The sequence below is a fragment of the Rhincodon typus genome, chromosome 16 (genome assembly GCF_021869965.1).
Source record: "Rhincodon typus isolate 14 chromosome 16, sRhiTyp1.1, whole genome shotgun sequence".
Taxonomy (NCBI): domain Eukaryota; kingdom Metazoa; phylum Chordata; class Chondrichthyes; order Orectolobiformes; family Rhincodontidae; genus Rhincodon; species Rhincodon typus.
The window spans coordinates 39,962,195-39,977,018 of NC_063347.1; the positions used below are offsets into that span (position 1 = coordinate 39,962,195).

The 14,824-nt window shown below is 39.6% G+C and overlaps 1 protein-coding gene across 1 annotated transcript in view; it reads left to right on the forward strand.

Moving 5' to 3' along the window:
- Nucleotides 1–12,726: 12,726 nt before the first annotated feature.
- mitfb (melanocyte inducing transcription factor b) overlaps nucleotides 12,727–14,824 on the forward strand; it is a 265,246-nt gene continuing 263,148 nt past the window's right edge. The window contains exon 1 of the mRNA XM_048606508.1: nucleotides 12,727–13,180. Within this exon, the coding sequence (XP_048462465.1) occupies nucleotides 13,077–13,180 (104 nt within the window). The 5' untranslated portion in view covers nucleotides 12,727–13,076. The remainder of the gene's footprint in view (nucleotides 13,181–14,824) is intronic.

Here is a 14,824-nt window from a genome sequence, read left to right on the forward strand (position 1 = left end):
ACCCATAGCAATGTGATTGAACAAAACCGTTTTTTTAATTAGCAATGTGATTGACTTTGAAAAAGCCTCACAAGCTACTCAATTGCCACAAAAATTCAATTAGAGTCCAGAAATTAAAATGGATGGACAACCTGGCACTCAGAAATAGCACAACCAAATCTGTTGATCCTGTAAACTCGGAAGGCTGTTTCACCGAGTGGTCAAACAACAGCCTGACATAGTTGTACTCACCAAATCATACCTGCCTCACAATGTCCTAGATACTACCATTGCCCTCCCTGGGAATGTCTTGGCATCCCACCAGGTGGCACCACTGTGGTATACAATTCATCAGGAGTCCTCAGCATCAACCACTGTTCTTGAGGTTTTCTCTCAAGCTCCAATTTGATTTTCAGGGGCTACTTTTTGGCTTTCACGGGCTCTTCTTAAATCCTCTGTCACTCATTTATTAGGTATGTAGTCATATAATAATGTTGCCTTTTGTATTTTTGACAGCATATGTGGTATTTGTAGTCACACAGAAGCAGAAATAGAAAAACTCATCCTCAATAATCATCAGGGTTCCATTAAAGATAAAGGTACAAGAAGACAAAAGCGTTCTCTGACCTTGCCCATCCCACTTCCAAGCCTCACTTCTTCTGGTTTCGGCAGCTCTTGCCACCATTCAGCTTCTCCAATTACAGGCTCTTTCCATCTTGATTTTCTTTCTGATAGGGTTACAGTGGGTCTTTCAGCAACAAAAAAAAGAGAGAAGCAGCCTGGGATTGTAGGAGCAGCTCCTCACTAATTCTGGCTCTTTTTACTTATGGGAGCAACATTTCTTTGATTAGTCAGATCAACATTTTGGGGGCTTTTTGAAGCAGATTAAATTATTCAGGACTTCTGTCCCGAAGTCTCTTGGCATCACATCAAACCTGGGCCAGGAAACCTTCTGCTGATTACCATCTCTTGCACAATGGCTGATGATTTAGTACTCCAAATAACACTGACAATGACAAAGGCACAGAATGTACTCTGAGTGGAATTCAATATCCATGACCAAGAGTGGCTTGAAAGCACCACCACTGCCTAAGCTTTAGAATCCTAAAGTCATAGCTTCTAGACTGGCTGTGAAGTAGGTGGTGAGTGAATCAGAGTGACCAACAGTGTAAAACCTGCTTGAGCTCATTCTCACCAATCAACCAGTCACAATTTCATCGGTCCATCACAGCATTGGTAGGAATAACCATTTGCACAATCCCATTTTCACATTGAAAATACCCACTATTGTGTTGGGAAGCGCTACAACTATACTAAATGGGATAGATTTCAAATTGATTTAGCAACACGGAAGTGGGTATCTATGAGGAGCTGTGGGCCATCAGCAGTGGTAGAATTATACTCAAGCACAATTTGAACTCTCTTGACCTGGTATATCCTGTACTCTGCCATTACCATCAAGTCGGGGAACAACCCTGGTTCAATGAAGATAGAAGCAGCGTCAAACATAGTTGAAAATTAGGTATCAATCTGTTGAAGTTGCAATGCGGAGCCACTTGAATGTTCGGCAGGTGATGGAGATTGCAATAAACAGAGCTAAGACATCGCATAAACAAGGATCAGATAAAATCTCTTCAATTTTGCCGCATCCAGTCACAAAGGTGGTAGACAATTAAACTACTGGAGGAAGTATGTTCCATAGATGTCCAATCCCCATTACAAAAGATAAGGCTGAAGCATTTGCTAATATCTTCAGCCAGAAATACTGAATGGATGATCTATTTGGCCTCCAACATTACAGAGACTGGTCTACAGCCAATTAGATTCACTCCACATGACATCAAGAAACTTTTGAAGACATTGGATATTGCAATGGCTATAGGCCCTGACATCATTCCAGCAGTGGTACTGAAGACATGTGCTTCAGCATTAGCAGCTCACCAACTGTAAAGACGTATATATAGGTTAATTAAATGGTAAAAAAAAATGACAGTTGAAGTAAAATTTGGGAAATGTAAAGTTGTCCACTTTTACAGGAAGGCTAGTAAAACAATATTATTTAATCATTTAAAGATCTACAGAAACATTCATAATCAGTTAGTTTGACCCTTGTCAACTCTATTTTTTTTCTCATCAATTTTTTAGTCTTCCTCACTGAATTCTAAAATCCTCCCAATCTTCAGATTACTGTCCTTTCTGGAAACATTTTAAGCCTTTTCATTTGATCTAATATTATCGCTAACATTGTTTGTTAGACACAGTTGGACCATATTTATTCTGTTGATTTTTTAAAAAAGAAATGCACATTTGTTGCAGGTATTAATGATTTAAATTTAAACCATTGCTTGTCTGCCATCATATTTTAATGCAGTTTTCCAATTTATCTTAACAAACTTTTATTATTTGCTTTGTTTAAACTTTTCATTCTAGTTTTGTCTCACATATATATCTTGCAAAGTCAATATAATATTCTGTTGTGTGAATTTGACTTTTCCCTAGAGACTCTTCAATATAAGGTTATTAATACTTAACAAAGAATTCTCCCTTACAGCAAATTGCCAACTTCAGCTTCATTAACTCTTTCATAATCATTCTGTACTGCAGCAAATACTGTTTACATTGAACCTATAACCTCAATTAGAACTCCTAAGTCAGCTTCTTTCTACAGTAATTAATACTATTCAGGCAAACACTTCTAACACTTTGACAGTCAGCAGGCAGTTTATGGATCCTGGGTATCTTGACTAGCTTGCATTTTCTTCAGTCTTTAAAGCTCTCACTCTAAAATGCCCACTTACGCTAAATTCCTGACTTCTGTGCTCTGATAATGAAGTACTCTCATATATATTGTGCTAAAGTAGATGTAATTAACTTGTGTAATTAATTATTAAGTTGATAAAGCTAGTTCAGCTATATCATAGTAATTATCATTAGCGAGTTTTACTCATCACAAGTTGACAATAAGCTCAATGTCCAAATTGGTATAACTTTAACCATGTTAATTTTGTCCCATGCAGCTGACATGTTACAGTTACAGATTTGAAATAACAAGCCTACAGGATATTTTGGAAGTCTAATTAGTTTAACTATTCGTTAGTAATCTTTTAACTTTAGACATAATTCTTAGGATTTTACTGAAATTCATTCTCATGATGTGGCATAGTAGAGCTGATTGTATCTACTTTTTCTGCATTCTTATTTTGGCCTCCAAGGATGTAGTGAACCGTAGTCCACAGATGTTGCACCTTTTAGACTGTATCTTCATCTTTCTTGATTTCTCATATGTGTTAGAAGCTTTGGGTAATTGTCCAGTAGGTGGTAACTGGTAGAATGCATTGTCTCTCTCCTGAAGAACCTGCCCAATTTTCATTCTATTGGAATCAATAGAACTAAGTTGGATTGACACTTCAATGGGCAGGAGATCTAGTTCCTGTGGTTATCTCTCAGGTGACAAAGATGTTATTATCTCTACTTTCCAAAAAGAACCTTTCTCTAATACTAGACCAAATTTAGGTGACTTATACATCATTTAGGAATTTAAATCACTTTAAACAGACACCTATGTAGAAATTCTAATGCAGTGGTGACCAACTTTTTGTATTTTAGAATCTTATACAATAATATTCATACATTTGCGAGCTAGGCCTACAGACATTTTTATTAATTTCATGCGGACATTTGTAAGGTTTATTTAACAAAAATATATTTTGCTTGGAAACTAACCCTACTTCTGAGGAGAGGGTGAAAGTCCTGATGCATGTGTAGAAGAGGACAGGCCAAGCACGTTTTGCATAGCAGTCTGTCTAAACATTTAAAGGGCACAGACATCTGGATCATCAAGAATTTGCCAAGCGTGTGAAAACCAGGAATCATGGGAATCAGTAAGGCCCTATAAAAGGGCAGCCAGGATAGTGTTTTAGGATTCCATGATAGTCAAACACTGGTCCCAAAGGTGTTCAGAGGCAGTGGAAGAGGGATCCAAGAGTTCTGGAAAAAGTAGCCAAGAGACAAAAAGAAACTAAGGAATCAAAGATAGCAACAACCAGTAGAAAGGGATAAATCAACTGAGAGACTGGAGACCACCAAGGGGCAACAACTGGAAGAAGAACAGAGGAAGCGAGTCCATGTACTGAATTGGTGTTGCAAGCAGGTCATGTAAGAAGGACAGCAAGAGATCCCGGGGAGCTGAGCAGGACCTGGAGGTTATCCAGGGAATTGGTGTCAGAGTACCATCCAGAAGATGATATTGAACCATCAGGATATGAGCAAGTGTTCTGGCACTTACAAGTCGTAGCAACATTGGAGGGAGCTAAGAAGAGGTGCATTTGAGAGCGAAGAATGAATCCCTGTGGAGGAAGGTCTGAGTGTTAGCAAGAGTTTTGTGACTCACCATGAATGCTGATGTTTGAATGGATTGCTACCGTGTCCAGGTGGTATCTGCCATTATATGTGCAGGCAATTGTGCTGACCACTGTTTGCTGATTTTTTTTTGTTTGTCTCATGTTGATTTTAGATGTTGGAATATAAAGTAGACATTGTAAGCTATTTTACTTGGTATGGTAAAGTTTACGTTTGGTCTTTCAAACCCAAGCATCATGTGGTTTTATTCCATTGGGAAGGATTAGGATCACCCTAATTTCATTACTTTAAACAACGTTACTTTCTCCTAACTGGACCATAACTGAACCAATGATCTTGTTTAGGATTGAAACAAAGTGTAAATAGCATAAAAATATATGTATGCATGAACTTTTATTAGTATATGCATTTATCTTCAAGTTTTGTCTTAAACACAATAACCGTAAAACACACATACTGTAATTTCAAAATCTGAATTAATTATACTTTTTTACCCATATTCAATTGATTTGCTTGTTTTAAATTTCACATTATAACATTATTATTATAGTAAACAAATCTGATTCACTGTACAATCATGCACAAGGTGAAGTTAAAAAAAAAATTCATTACACTTGAATGAGCGTACCTGTGTCCTAGCACAGTGCATATATTGATTTTCCATTTCTCTGTTCAATATGAAGTTACAATTAGAAATTTTACCTTCCAAGCAGAGGCTGCAAGTTAGAGGGTCAGTGAGATAATAGATTAGAGCTCCAGAGAAACTCTATCAAAGTGGCACGGATCAGGTCACGCAAGAGGGAGACTACAAAAGGAATCATGTGACAGAACTAGAATGAAGAATGAATCAAGGAGGGATTCACTGAGCTGAAACAAATCTTAAATCTTATTTGAAATCCTCCCCCTCCCCAGAGCTGTTGTCTACACTCTGGTCATCTTGCTCTTTCAAGCTGTTTGTGGCCAAGGCTGCTGCCAGCTATTAACCTTTCTCTAGTGTGTGATGTAACGGCACAAGGAAAGGACTACACTGTAAAAGAGACTCATGCAGTTAACAAGCTGTGGTTTGAACTGCCTTGTTATAATGTCTCAATTTTAACAAATATAAAATCAGCTGCGCTAGCTATCTGGTGACTCCAATATTTTTCAGCTTTCAATTCCAAGAGAGCTGAATAATATTATACTCAAATAATATTTTTAAGAACCAATACCGTTAAGGAGCTTCATTCTCTAAATTTTGGCCTGAACAACTTTGGCATAGGAGCTCTGATTGTGCAAGGTTCTTTGTCTCACAGCATTATCTAGTAGTACCCATGATTGTTATTTTTCTGTTTTTCGAAAGTGGAGCAGGATTTCTGAAAACTAAATTTATAGGGCAACTTGCTTCCACTTGTTACTGTGTATGGAAGTTTTTAGATACGAACAGATAGATGGAAACATAAAGCTTTGCAATGCTCAATTGCAATTGGATTAATTCCTTAAGTAGGGAAGCATGCATCATAGTTATAAATTAAGAAGTTATTACTTATATTTATATTTAGAATTTGAAATTTAATAATCTTAGTAATGTAATATATGTTTGGCTCCAACAGCAACAGCATTAATTAAAGAACACTGGTCTTTTTCATGAAGTGCCATTAAAATGAAATAAGGTTCTGGTATTCTATTTGGCTGCATGGTTTTTTTTGCCATAATTCTGCCAAAGCACAGTCTCAAATGGAAAAGATTATTGAATGTGAGCACCAATAATGTTCAATACAGCTTGAGTTCCACAGTTGTTCATGTTTTCATTTAAAAATACACTGTGCCAGAAACAGGCTCTGTCCAAATAAATGGGCAAAGCCCTGTATGAATTAATCACCATCAGTGGTTTCCAATACTTTAGGAATCATCCAAAAGCTAAGCTGGATAATTTGAACACAAGGATACTAATAGGGGCCCAGGTCTTCCACAAAGTGGCAATTGCTGGTGGATTGCTGTTGTGCTACCACTCTTGCCACCTGATGCTATTCTGTCTTTGTGGTCATACCTTTGGAGCCCAGCTTTGCCAGAAATGCAGTGTGTACCTTCAGTCAAACAGCTTCATTGTAGTCACAAAAACAGAAGTTGCTGGAAAAGCTCAGCAGGTCTGGCAGCATCTATGAAGGGAAGTCAGAGTTAACATTTCGGATCCAGTGACCCTTCCTTGGATGAGTGATTAGGGATTCAGTTATGTTGTTATCCAAGAGTTAAGCTGGGGTTTCTCAGTCTAACATTTCCTGGACAACTACATGATAAATATGTGGAATTATCCAAAGTATCCAATCTGACCCAGGCTTGGACACTTTTGTGAAGTAGATGAATTGGTCATCAGGCGTTCAAATTTCTCAGCCATATCCCAAAGATGTCAATGTAGTGGGACTTGGCAAGGTCTCGAGGTGCATCTTGACTCATATGTCTTGTCTCTGACAAACCAGAGACTAAAGGTCTGGGCCAAGAGACTCTAGAAAGGTTTAAGCATAACTTTAAAAAAACATGTTATTAATAAGCTGATTATTGTACTCCAATACAATTAGGGAACAGTTCTGTAAAATTCTGAAAAAAGTTGTTTTCAGTCATTTAAAATTTGGTTACACACAGATGATGGAATAATATTGTGACGGACAAGTTATTTGTGTGACAAATTTGTTTTCAGCTGTATTTATCAAACTACATCATGATACCTTTCTGAAATACATCCAGAGCTATTCACCTGAAAGTGCTGGTGCATTGGAGATTTTGTGCTGACATTTGAGTGAAAACACAAGACGAAAAATCTACTTTTTAAAACAAGCATCTGTCTGGGTACCATTTGCACCCTTTTACCATTTGTGCCGATTTTGCTGATTGTGTTCAATCAGAAATTCTACCCAAGTGGTGAACTAATAAGTGTGGAATTGGATATAAAATCCAAATTATGATGATTAATTTGTGGATGAACAGACTTCAGCTGAGATCTATAATTCTACACTTTTTAAATGTGTTTTAATTGTCCTATTTGCGTAAAACCCCTTGAAGTAACTGGAGCAGGAAACCATCCATCTTCTTTCTGTGTGCACAACCAGCTTTATTTTTGAAATACTACATTTGCTGACTCTTGCAGTTTTGGCTATACACTATTCTGCTGATAATGCTCATTTTGCTACTCTGTATCTGCAGCTATTTGTGAACTAAAACAAGGAAGACACTATTTTCTGTTTCAAACTTTTTGCGCCTCAAAATGATATCACATTGTTTGCACCTACAATTTGGATTTCCTTTCTTTGAAAAATATATTTTATGTCTTCCTGTGAGGGCAGGTAGAGCCTCAGTTTAATATCTCATGCAAAAACCAAGCCTTCACAAGTGGAGCAGTCCCTCAGGACTGCATTGAAGGAAACAAAACCACTTGAAAAGCCTGTGGTGAACTATGATGGATAAAAAAAAAACTGTTTGATCTTATTTTTGATCATTAGCTTAATTTTATTTTGCAATTGAATTGAAAGCTAAATGATTCAATATTGTGATATAAAATGGAATCAAAATTAATAGCAAAAACCTTTATTTCTGCAAATAATGCTTTGGACCACAATTTATTGTTAGAACTTGCTGTCTTATCACCCTCAGAGTAATATAACTCTGTACGTGATTTGATCCATTCAAGGGTAGCAGTTTGTTCTAACTGTTTTGAAGGAGGTTTGCATTTTGCAACATTGACTGCTTAGATATGTAATTAAAGTTTACAATTTGTTAGAATTCTTACCATCTATCTGGAAGTCGTTTCTAATCTATACTTATTTCGTTTTTACAATTGCCTTATTTAGTGCTGTTAACAAGGCAACAAGGAATTCTGTAAACATTGAGACTGAAATAATCTGGAGTTATCCAGCATGCTGTTGACTAGGTGGTGTTTAGATATCAATATTTATTCATCAGATGCCTACTCATATCTCACATTCATAACACTGTACTCTCCATCTCATGTTCTGTAAGCTTCAATTGATTTCAACTGTTTTTTCTGGATAAATAATTTTAAACCGAGACACAGCAGTTTATTGGTACAGTTATCTGCAACAATATTTCCCCTCTACTTAGACATTTCGAACAGTAAAGTTAATTAGTCAGTTAGAAGGGACTAAACCAAAACCAATTAGTTGCCCTGATTGACATTCTATAAAAGAGTATATCTAGATTGTATACTTGCGCAACAGTAATTTCTTTCACTGAAATTACAAATACTAACACTGCACAAAGAAAGCATCTGAATTGGTGATTGATGTGCTATGAAGATTATGAAGCATTTAGAAAAACATTTACTTTGTTGATATTTTTGTTGTTATGGTTTCATGTATCTGCTCTGATAGAAAATTAACAAAGCTACAGAGATTAGTATTTCTGAGCTTTTTGAAGCATCAACAGGTGAAGTTTAAAGTGTTTTCCAAAGAGTGATGGTTGAAGGTTTTTTTTGGACTGGAGACCTGTGACCAGCAATCGGTGCTGGGTCCACTTTTGTTTGTCATTTATATAAATGATTTAGATGACAATATAAAAAGCATGGTTAGTAAGTTTGTGGATGACACCAAGATTGGTGGTAGAGTGGACAGTGAAGAAGGTTGTCTAAGATTACAAAGAGATTTGATCAATTGGGTCAATGGGCTGAAGAATGGCATGTGGAGTTTAATTTGGATAAATGCAAGGCATTACAATTTGGAAAAACAAACAAAAACAAGACTTATACAATTAAAAGTAGGGCCTTTGGCAGCGTTGTAGAACAGATAGACGTAGGGTTTCAGGTACATAATTCTTTGAAGTTTGCATCACATATAGATAAGGTGGTCAAGAAGGCATTTAGCATGCTTGCCTACATTGCTCAGACCTTTGAATATAGGAGTTAGGATGTTATGTTGAGGAGGTACAGGACATTGGTGAGGCCTTTTCTGGAGTACTGTGTCCAGTTCTGGTTGCCTTATTACAGGAAGGATACTATTAAGATGTTTAGAAGATAGTTACCAGGATGTTGCCAGGGATGGAAGGTTTGAGTTGTTAGGAGAGGCTGGATAGGCTGGGACTTTTTTTCATTAGAGCATAGGAGGTTGACAGGTGACCTTATAGAGGTTTATAAAATAATGAGGGGTATAGATAAAGTGAATGGCAAGTGTCTTTTCCTTAGGATGGGGTATTTCAAGACCAGGGGACATATTTTTAAGGTGAGAGGAGAAAGTTTTAAAAAAGACATGACGGTCAACGCTTTTACAGAGAGTGGTTTTTGTGTGGAACGAACTTTCAGAGGAAGTGGTGGATGCGGGCACAGTTGCAATGTTTAAAAGATATTTCGACAAGTACACGAATAAGAAATGTTTGGAGGGATATAGGCCAAGTGCAGGCAAGTGGGATAAGTTTAGTTTGGGATTATGGTCAGTGTGGACCAGTTGGACCAAAGGGGCTGTTTCCATGCTGTATTACTCTATGCTTACAAGACATTTGCATACATGGGATATACAACACTGAAACATGCCACTCAGTTCAACTCGACCATGCTGGTGATCATGCTCTGCTTGAACCACCACCCATCCTTTCTTATCAATTCTACCAACATATCCATCTATTTCCTTCTCCCTCATACACTTGTCTCATCTCCCCTTAAATCACTTACATTATTCACTTCAACCGTTCCGTGTTGTAGCGAGTTCCATAGTCTCACTATGCTTTGTGTAAAGAAATTTTGTCTGATTACCTATTGGATTTCTTGGTGACCATCTTATATTAATTGTCTCTAGTCAGGGCCTGAGATAGAAATCACAGGTTCAGTCCTGGGACCCGAGCCCTAACCCTCACCTGTCTGACCTCTGACTCCAGCACTGTGGCCTGTCTCTCAACATGAGCACATTGACTCTGAAATGGCCTAGCAAGCTATTAAATTGCGCTAAACCACTATAGGATAGTCAAAAAGAATAAAACTTGACAGACTATTTGGCATTGACTGAGGCACCAGAATCCAAAATGGCAAACCCTATAAAGTCCTCCCCCCTAACACCTAAAACAAAATTTGGAGACTAGTTAAGCAACAGCCTGACATATTCATACTCACCAAATTATACCACATAAACAATATTCCCGAGAGCACTAATACTATCCCTAAGTTTTTCCTGTCCCACTGGCAGGACAAATCTATCAGACATGGTGGAAAATTGCTATACCTTAGGGAAGGAGTTGCCTTGGGAGTCCTCAAAATTGACTGCAGACCCCACAAAGTCTCATGGCATCAGGTCAAACGTGGACAAGGAAACTTCCTGCTGATTACAATATGCTTCCCCAACTTAGCTGATGAACCAGTACTCCTTCACATTGAAGGGTGCATGGAAGAAGGACTGAGGGTAGAAGGCAGTGTTCCTTTTGGGCTACACGGCTGTATGGCCAGTAGGAGGTTCTTTGCATGCTGATAAACGTTCAGATGTATTGGATTCCACTTCGAGAAGCTGCTGACATACATGGATCTTGGAGGTCCGAATAGACAAGATGTAAGTGGCACGGGCACAGAATTTGTTCTGTGTAGGAAATTTCAATGTCCATCACCAAGAGCGGCTCCATAATGCCATCACTGATTGAGCTGGACAAATCAAATGACATAGCTGTTAGATTGAGTCTGTGGCATGTGGTGAAGGAACAAATAAAAGGGAAAACAGTACTCGACCCCATCCTCACAAATCTATCAACACTGGTGCATGTGTCCATGGGGCAGTTTTGGTAGGACTGAACATCATATAATCATTGTGGAGATGAAGTCCCTTCTTCACCTTAAAGTTACACTTCATCATGCTATATGGTATTATGACTATGCTAAACGGAGTGGATTCAGAACAGATCAAGAAAATCAAATTTGGGCATTTAAGAGGTACAGTGCCCAATCAACAGCAGCAGTCATATTCAACCACAATCTATAACTTCATAGCTTGGTTTAGCTTTATTTACCAATATGATCAGGCTGAGAGATCACCTTGGTTCAATAAGGAGCACTGGAGGGTGTACTAGGAGCAGTAGCAGGCATTTTCAAAAATGAGCTGTCAACCTGATGAAGCTACAACAGAGGACTACTTGCATGATAAACAGTGGAAGCTGAACGTAAGTTGAGTGATTGCAAAACCAAGGGATCAGATCAAAGTTCTGCAGTGCTGTCAATTGATTCCTGAATGGCGGTAGTCAATTAAAGCAGCAACAGGTGCAGGGGCTTCTCATATGTCCTCACCTTCAATGATGGGGCCCAGCACGTTGTTCAAAAGGAAGCAAAAGAAGCATTTGAAACCAAATTCATTCAGAGGTGCGATGTACATTACTCATCCTGGCCTCATCTTGGGGTTTCCAGACATTGGTTAATTCAATTTAGTCCAAGATATCAAAAATGACTGAAGGCACTGGATCCTCCAGAGGCTCTGACAACATTTCTTCCCCAAACAATAGCACTGAAGACTTGCACTCCGTAACTAGCTGTGCCCCTAGCCATGCCTTTTTCACTCAAGCTGTAATATTGCCATCCACACAGCAATGCGGAAAATTGCCCAAATATGTCCTGTACTGTACACACATCCCACGAATGAATAAAAACTAATTCCTGGCTTCTTAATGTGTTGTGAAAGGTCAACAATTTGAGACGTTAGCTGTTTCCATTATTTGATATCCGATAACCAATTTTCTTTTTTAATTTCAGATTTTCACTATCAGCAGTAATTTTTCCTTGAGCAGGTATTATTAAAATTACATTATTTGATATAATAAATAGTTGTGCACCTCTACGTAATCCAGTCCAACAACGTTTGTCTTGCCGCGGACAGTTATGTGTAAATATATTCAATTTTATTTGGAGTCAGATGACGTCCTACATCATTAAAGCAATGTTGAACTCCACGTCTCGAGCATGCCGTTGGGATAGTGTTTTCCTGTATTTGTATTAGATTGCAATTGCACTATCTACTTCTAAATTACTAGGTGAAACGGAAGAACCAAAATATGGTCTCGTTCTCTTAACCCATTTGCGAGATCGTCCTGAGTTCACAATACGTTTGCTGACGCATCAAAGCGCATTGAGAGAGAGAAAAATAAACGCACATGCTGAGGCTTAGGGACGTCAGAAATCGACATGAAATTGCAAAAAAAAGACAGGCAGCCGGGCGGATTGCGATCCTACAAAGTGAGAAATTGGTCAAAGCAGACAATTCCACTGCGTTGGAATAAGCAAATACAACACTTCACTCAATGTATTCTCCAGCATTTTCCAGTGTTTACCCTTTGGTCGGATTGATGCAAACAAATGAAAGTAGAATTTACTGTGCTAGTTTGCTGCAGCAGCCAATAAAACCTGCTGACATTACACTGTACGGGAGCAGCAAGCCGGCCGGTCAGCCAAGGGCACATGCTCCGGCGGCTGGCACGGCGCCGCGAGTCGCCACTGGGAGTTGTAGTCCACGCTCTCCGGGGCTGGGGGCTGGGTTGAGGGAATCGCCGGGCGACGGGGAACTACAACTCCCGGCGGTCCTTTCGCAGCGGAGCCGGGCAGGAGGAGGTGGCGGCGAAGCCTGCGCGGAGACAGCGTCTGTCACTCAGAGAAACTTTGTGTCTTGTTGACATTTATTGCCGCCGCCGCTCGGATTCTCGCTCCATTTCACACCACCCGTTTTGTGAAGAATCCCGAGCTCCCAATACACACACACATAAACACACACACACTGTCTCCTGCGCTGCGTTCCGCCCCAATGCAGTCTGAGTCGGGAATCGTTCCGGATTTTGAAGTCGGGGAGGAATTTCATGAAGAAGCGAAAACGTTTTACGAGCTGAAGAGTCAGCCCCTGAGCCGCAGGTCAGTGGGGGAAGAGGGTTAGCGGAGCCGGGCCGGGCCGGGCTGTAAGGGGTGGGGGTTGTGGGTGGTGAGTGGTTTGGTTTGCCTGCGCTGGATCACTGTCACTGTCCCTGAGCCACTCATCCCCAGCACCAGCCTCCCAGGCCAGCACAAGGTGCCGGTACCCAGGGGCTGAGCCGGGGCTGGGTGGGGAGATGCTCAATCGTTGTCACTCCGCACATTCCTCGCACTGTTCCCAAATGTCAACACATCTCACCCTTGAACTGTGCCGACGGTAGTTACGTTTATTTATAAACGCCTGCATACAACAACGTGTTAGTTCTTAGAAGTCTTTTTAAAAACACACACACAGAAGTCTCTTAGCGGGGTGTGTACCGAATGGGTAAGAATTTGCTGCCTTGAAGGCTCTGTCAAGAAGACAGCTCAGTGCAAAAGCCTGGCGTCGCTTGCTTAAACAGAACCTCGGTGCAACGTTTAAAGCGCAATAACTTCCAAGGTCTCCCTCTTAATCCTTAACAAAAAGGAGAGAAAATCCCCGCTGATCGGCTTGTGTGAGAATTTCGTTGTTGTTGTGCACGTAATTAAATGGAGAAGTCAAATCTGAGAGGTCGAATAATTGGTTGGTATGTAATAACTGTCAGATTTTAACTAATGGAATTCGGACACGTTGCATATGTGCAACGCTGCACGTTTATGTTGTATACCTCACCTGGTATCGTCTGCAGGTTTAGACGTGAAAGTAAAAACGTTGGATGAACTGATTTTAAGGAATACCCTCTTGTAAACACATTGCACAATTTATTTTTAGTATTCATGTTGTATGCTACCGAAATATTTACCAGGGTGAACCAACACTTGAACCATATGGCAAGCACAGATGCTGTGACTAACTCTCTTGGGGTTAATATATGTATAGACAGGGTGTTTCCAAGAGCTACTTTAGTTGTTCAGGTGATACAACACAACAAAAAGAGAAGCCCTTCTGGAGTCTTGAGTATGAACACAGCTCTTGTTTTTAATCATGAACACTAATTGCAGGATAGGCATTTTTAAAAATTTGGCATCCCTGGTCCCATGTTGCTTGGTCTCATCATTGGTCATATTTTTACATGGTTATGAGGGAACATTCATAACTTAGTTCTTTGAGAAGGTGACCAAACAGGTGGATGAGGGTAAAGCGGTTGATGTGGTGTATATGGATTTCAGTAAAGCATTTGATAAGGTTCCCCATGGTAGGCTATTGCAGAAAATACGGAGGCATGGGATTGAGGGTGATTTAGCAGTTAGGATCAGAAATTGGCTAACTGTAAGAAGACAGAGGGTGGTGGTTGATGGGAAATGTTCATCCTGGAGTTCAGTTACTAGTGGTGTACCTCAAGGATCTGTTTTGGGGCCACTGCTGTTTGTCATTTTTATAAATGACCTGGATGAGGGCGTAGAAGGATGGGTTAGTAAATTTGCGGATGACACCAAAGTCGGTGGAGTTGTGGTTAGTGCGGAAGGATGTTGCAGGTTACAGAGGGACATAGATAAGCTGCAGAGCTGGCTGAGAGGTGGCAAATGGAGTTTAATGCGTTTAATGGAGTTTAATGGAGTTTAAAGTGTGAGGTGATTCACTTTGGAAGGAGTAACAGGAATACAGAG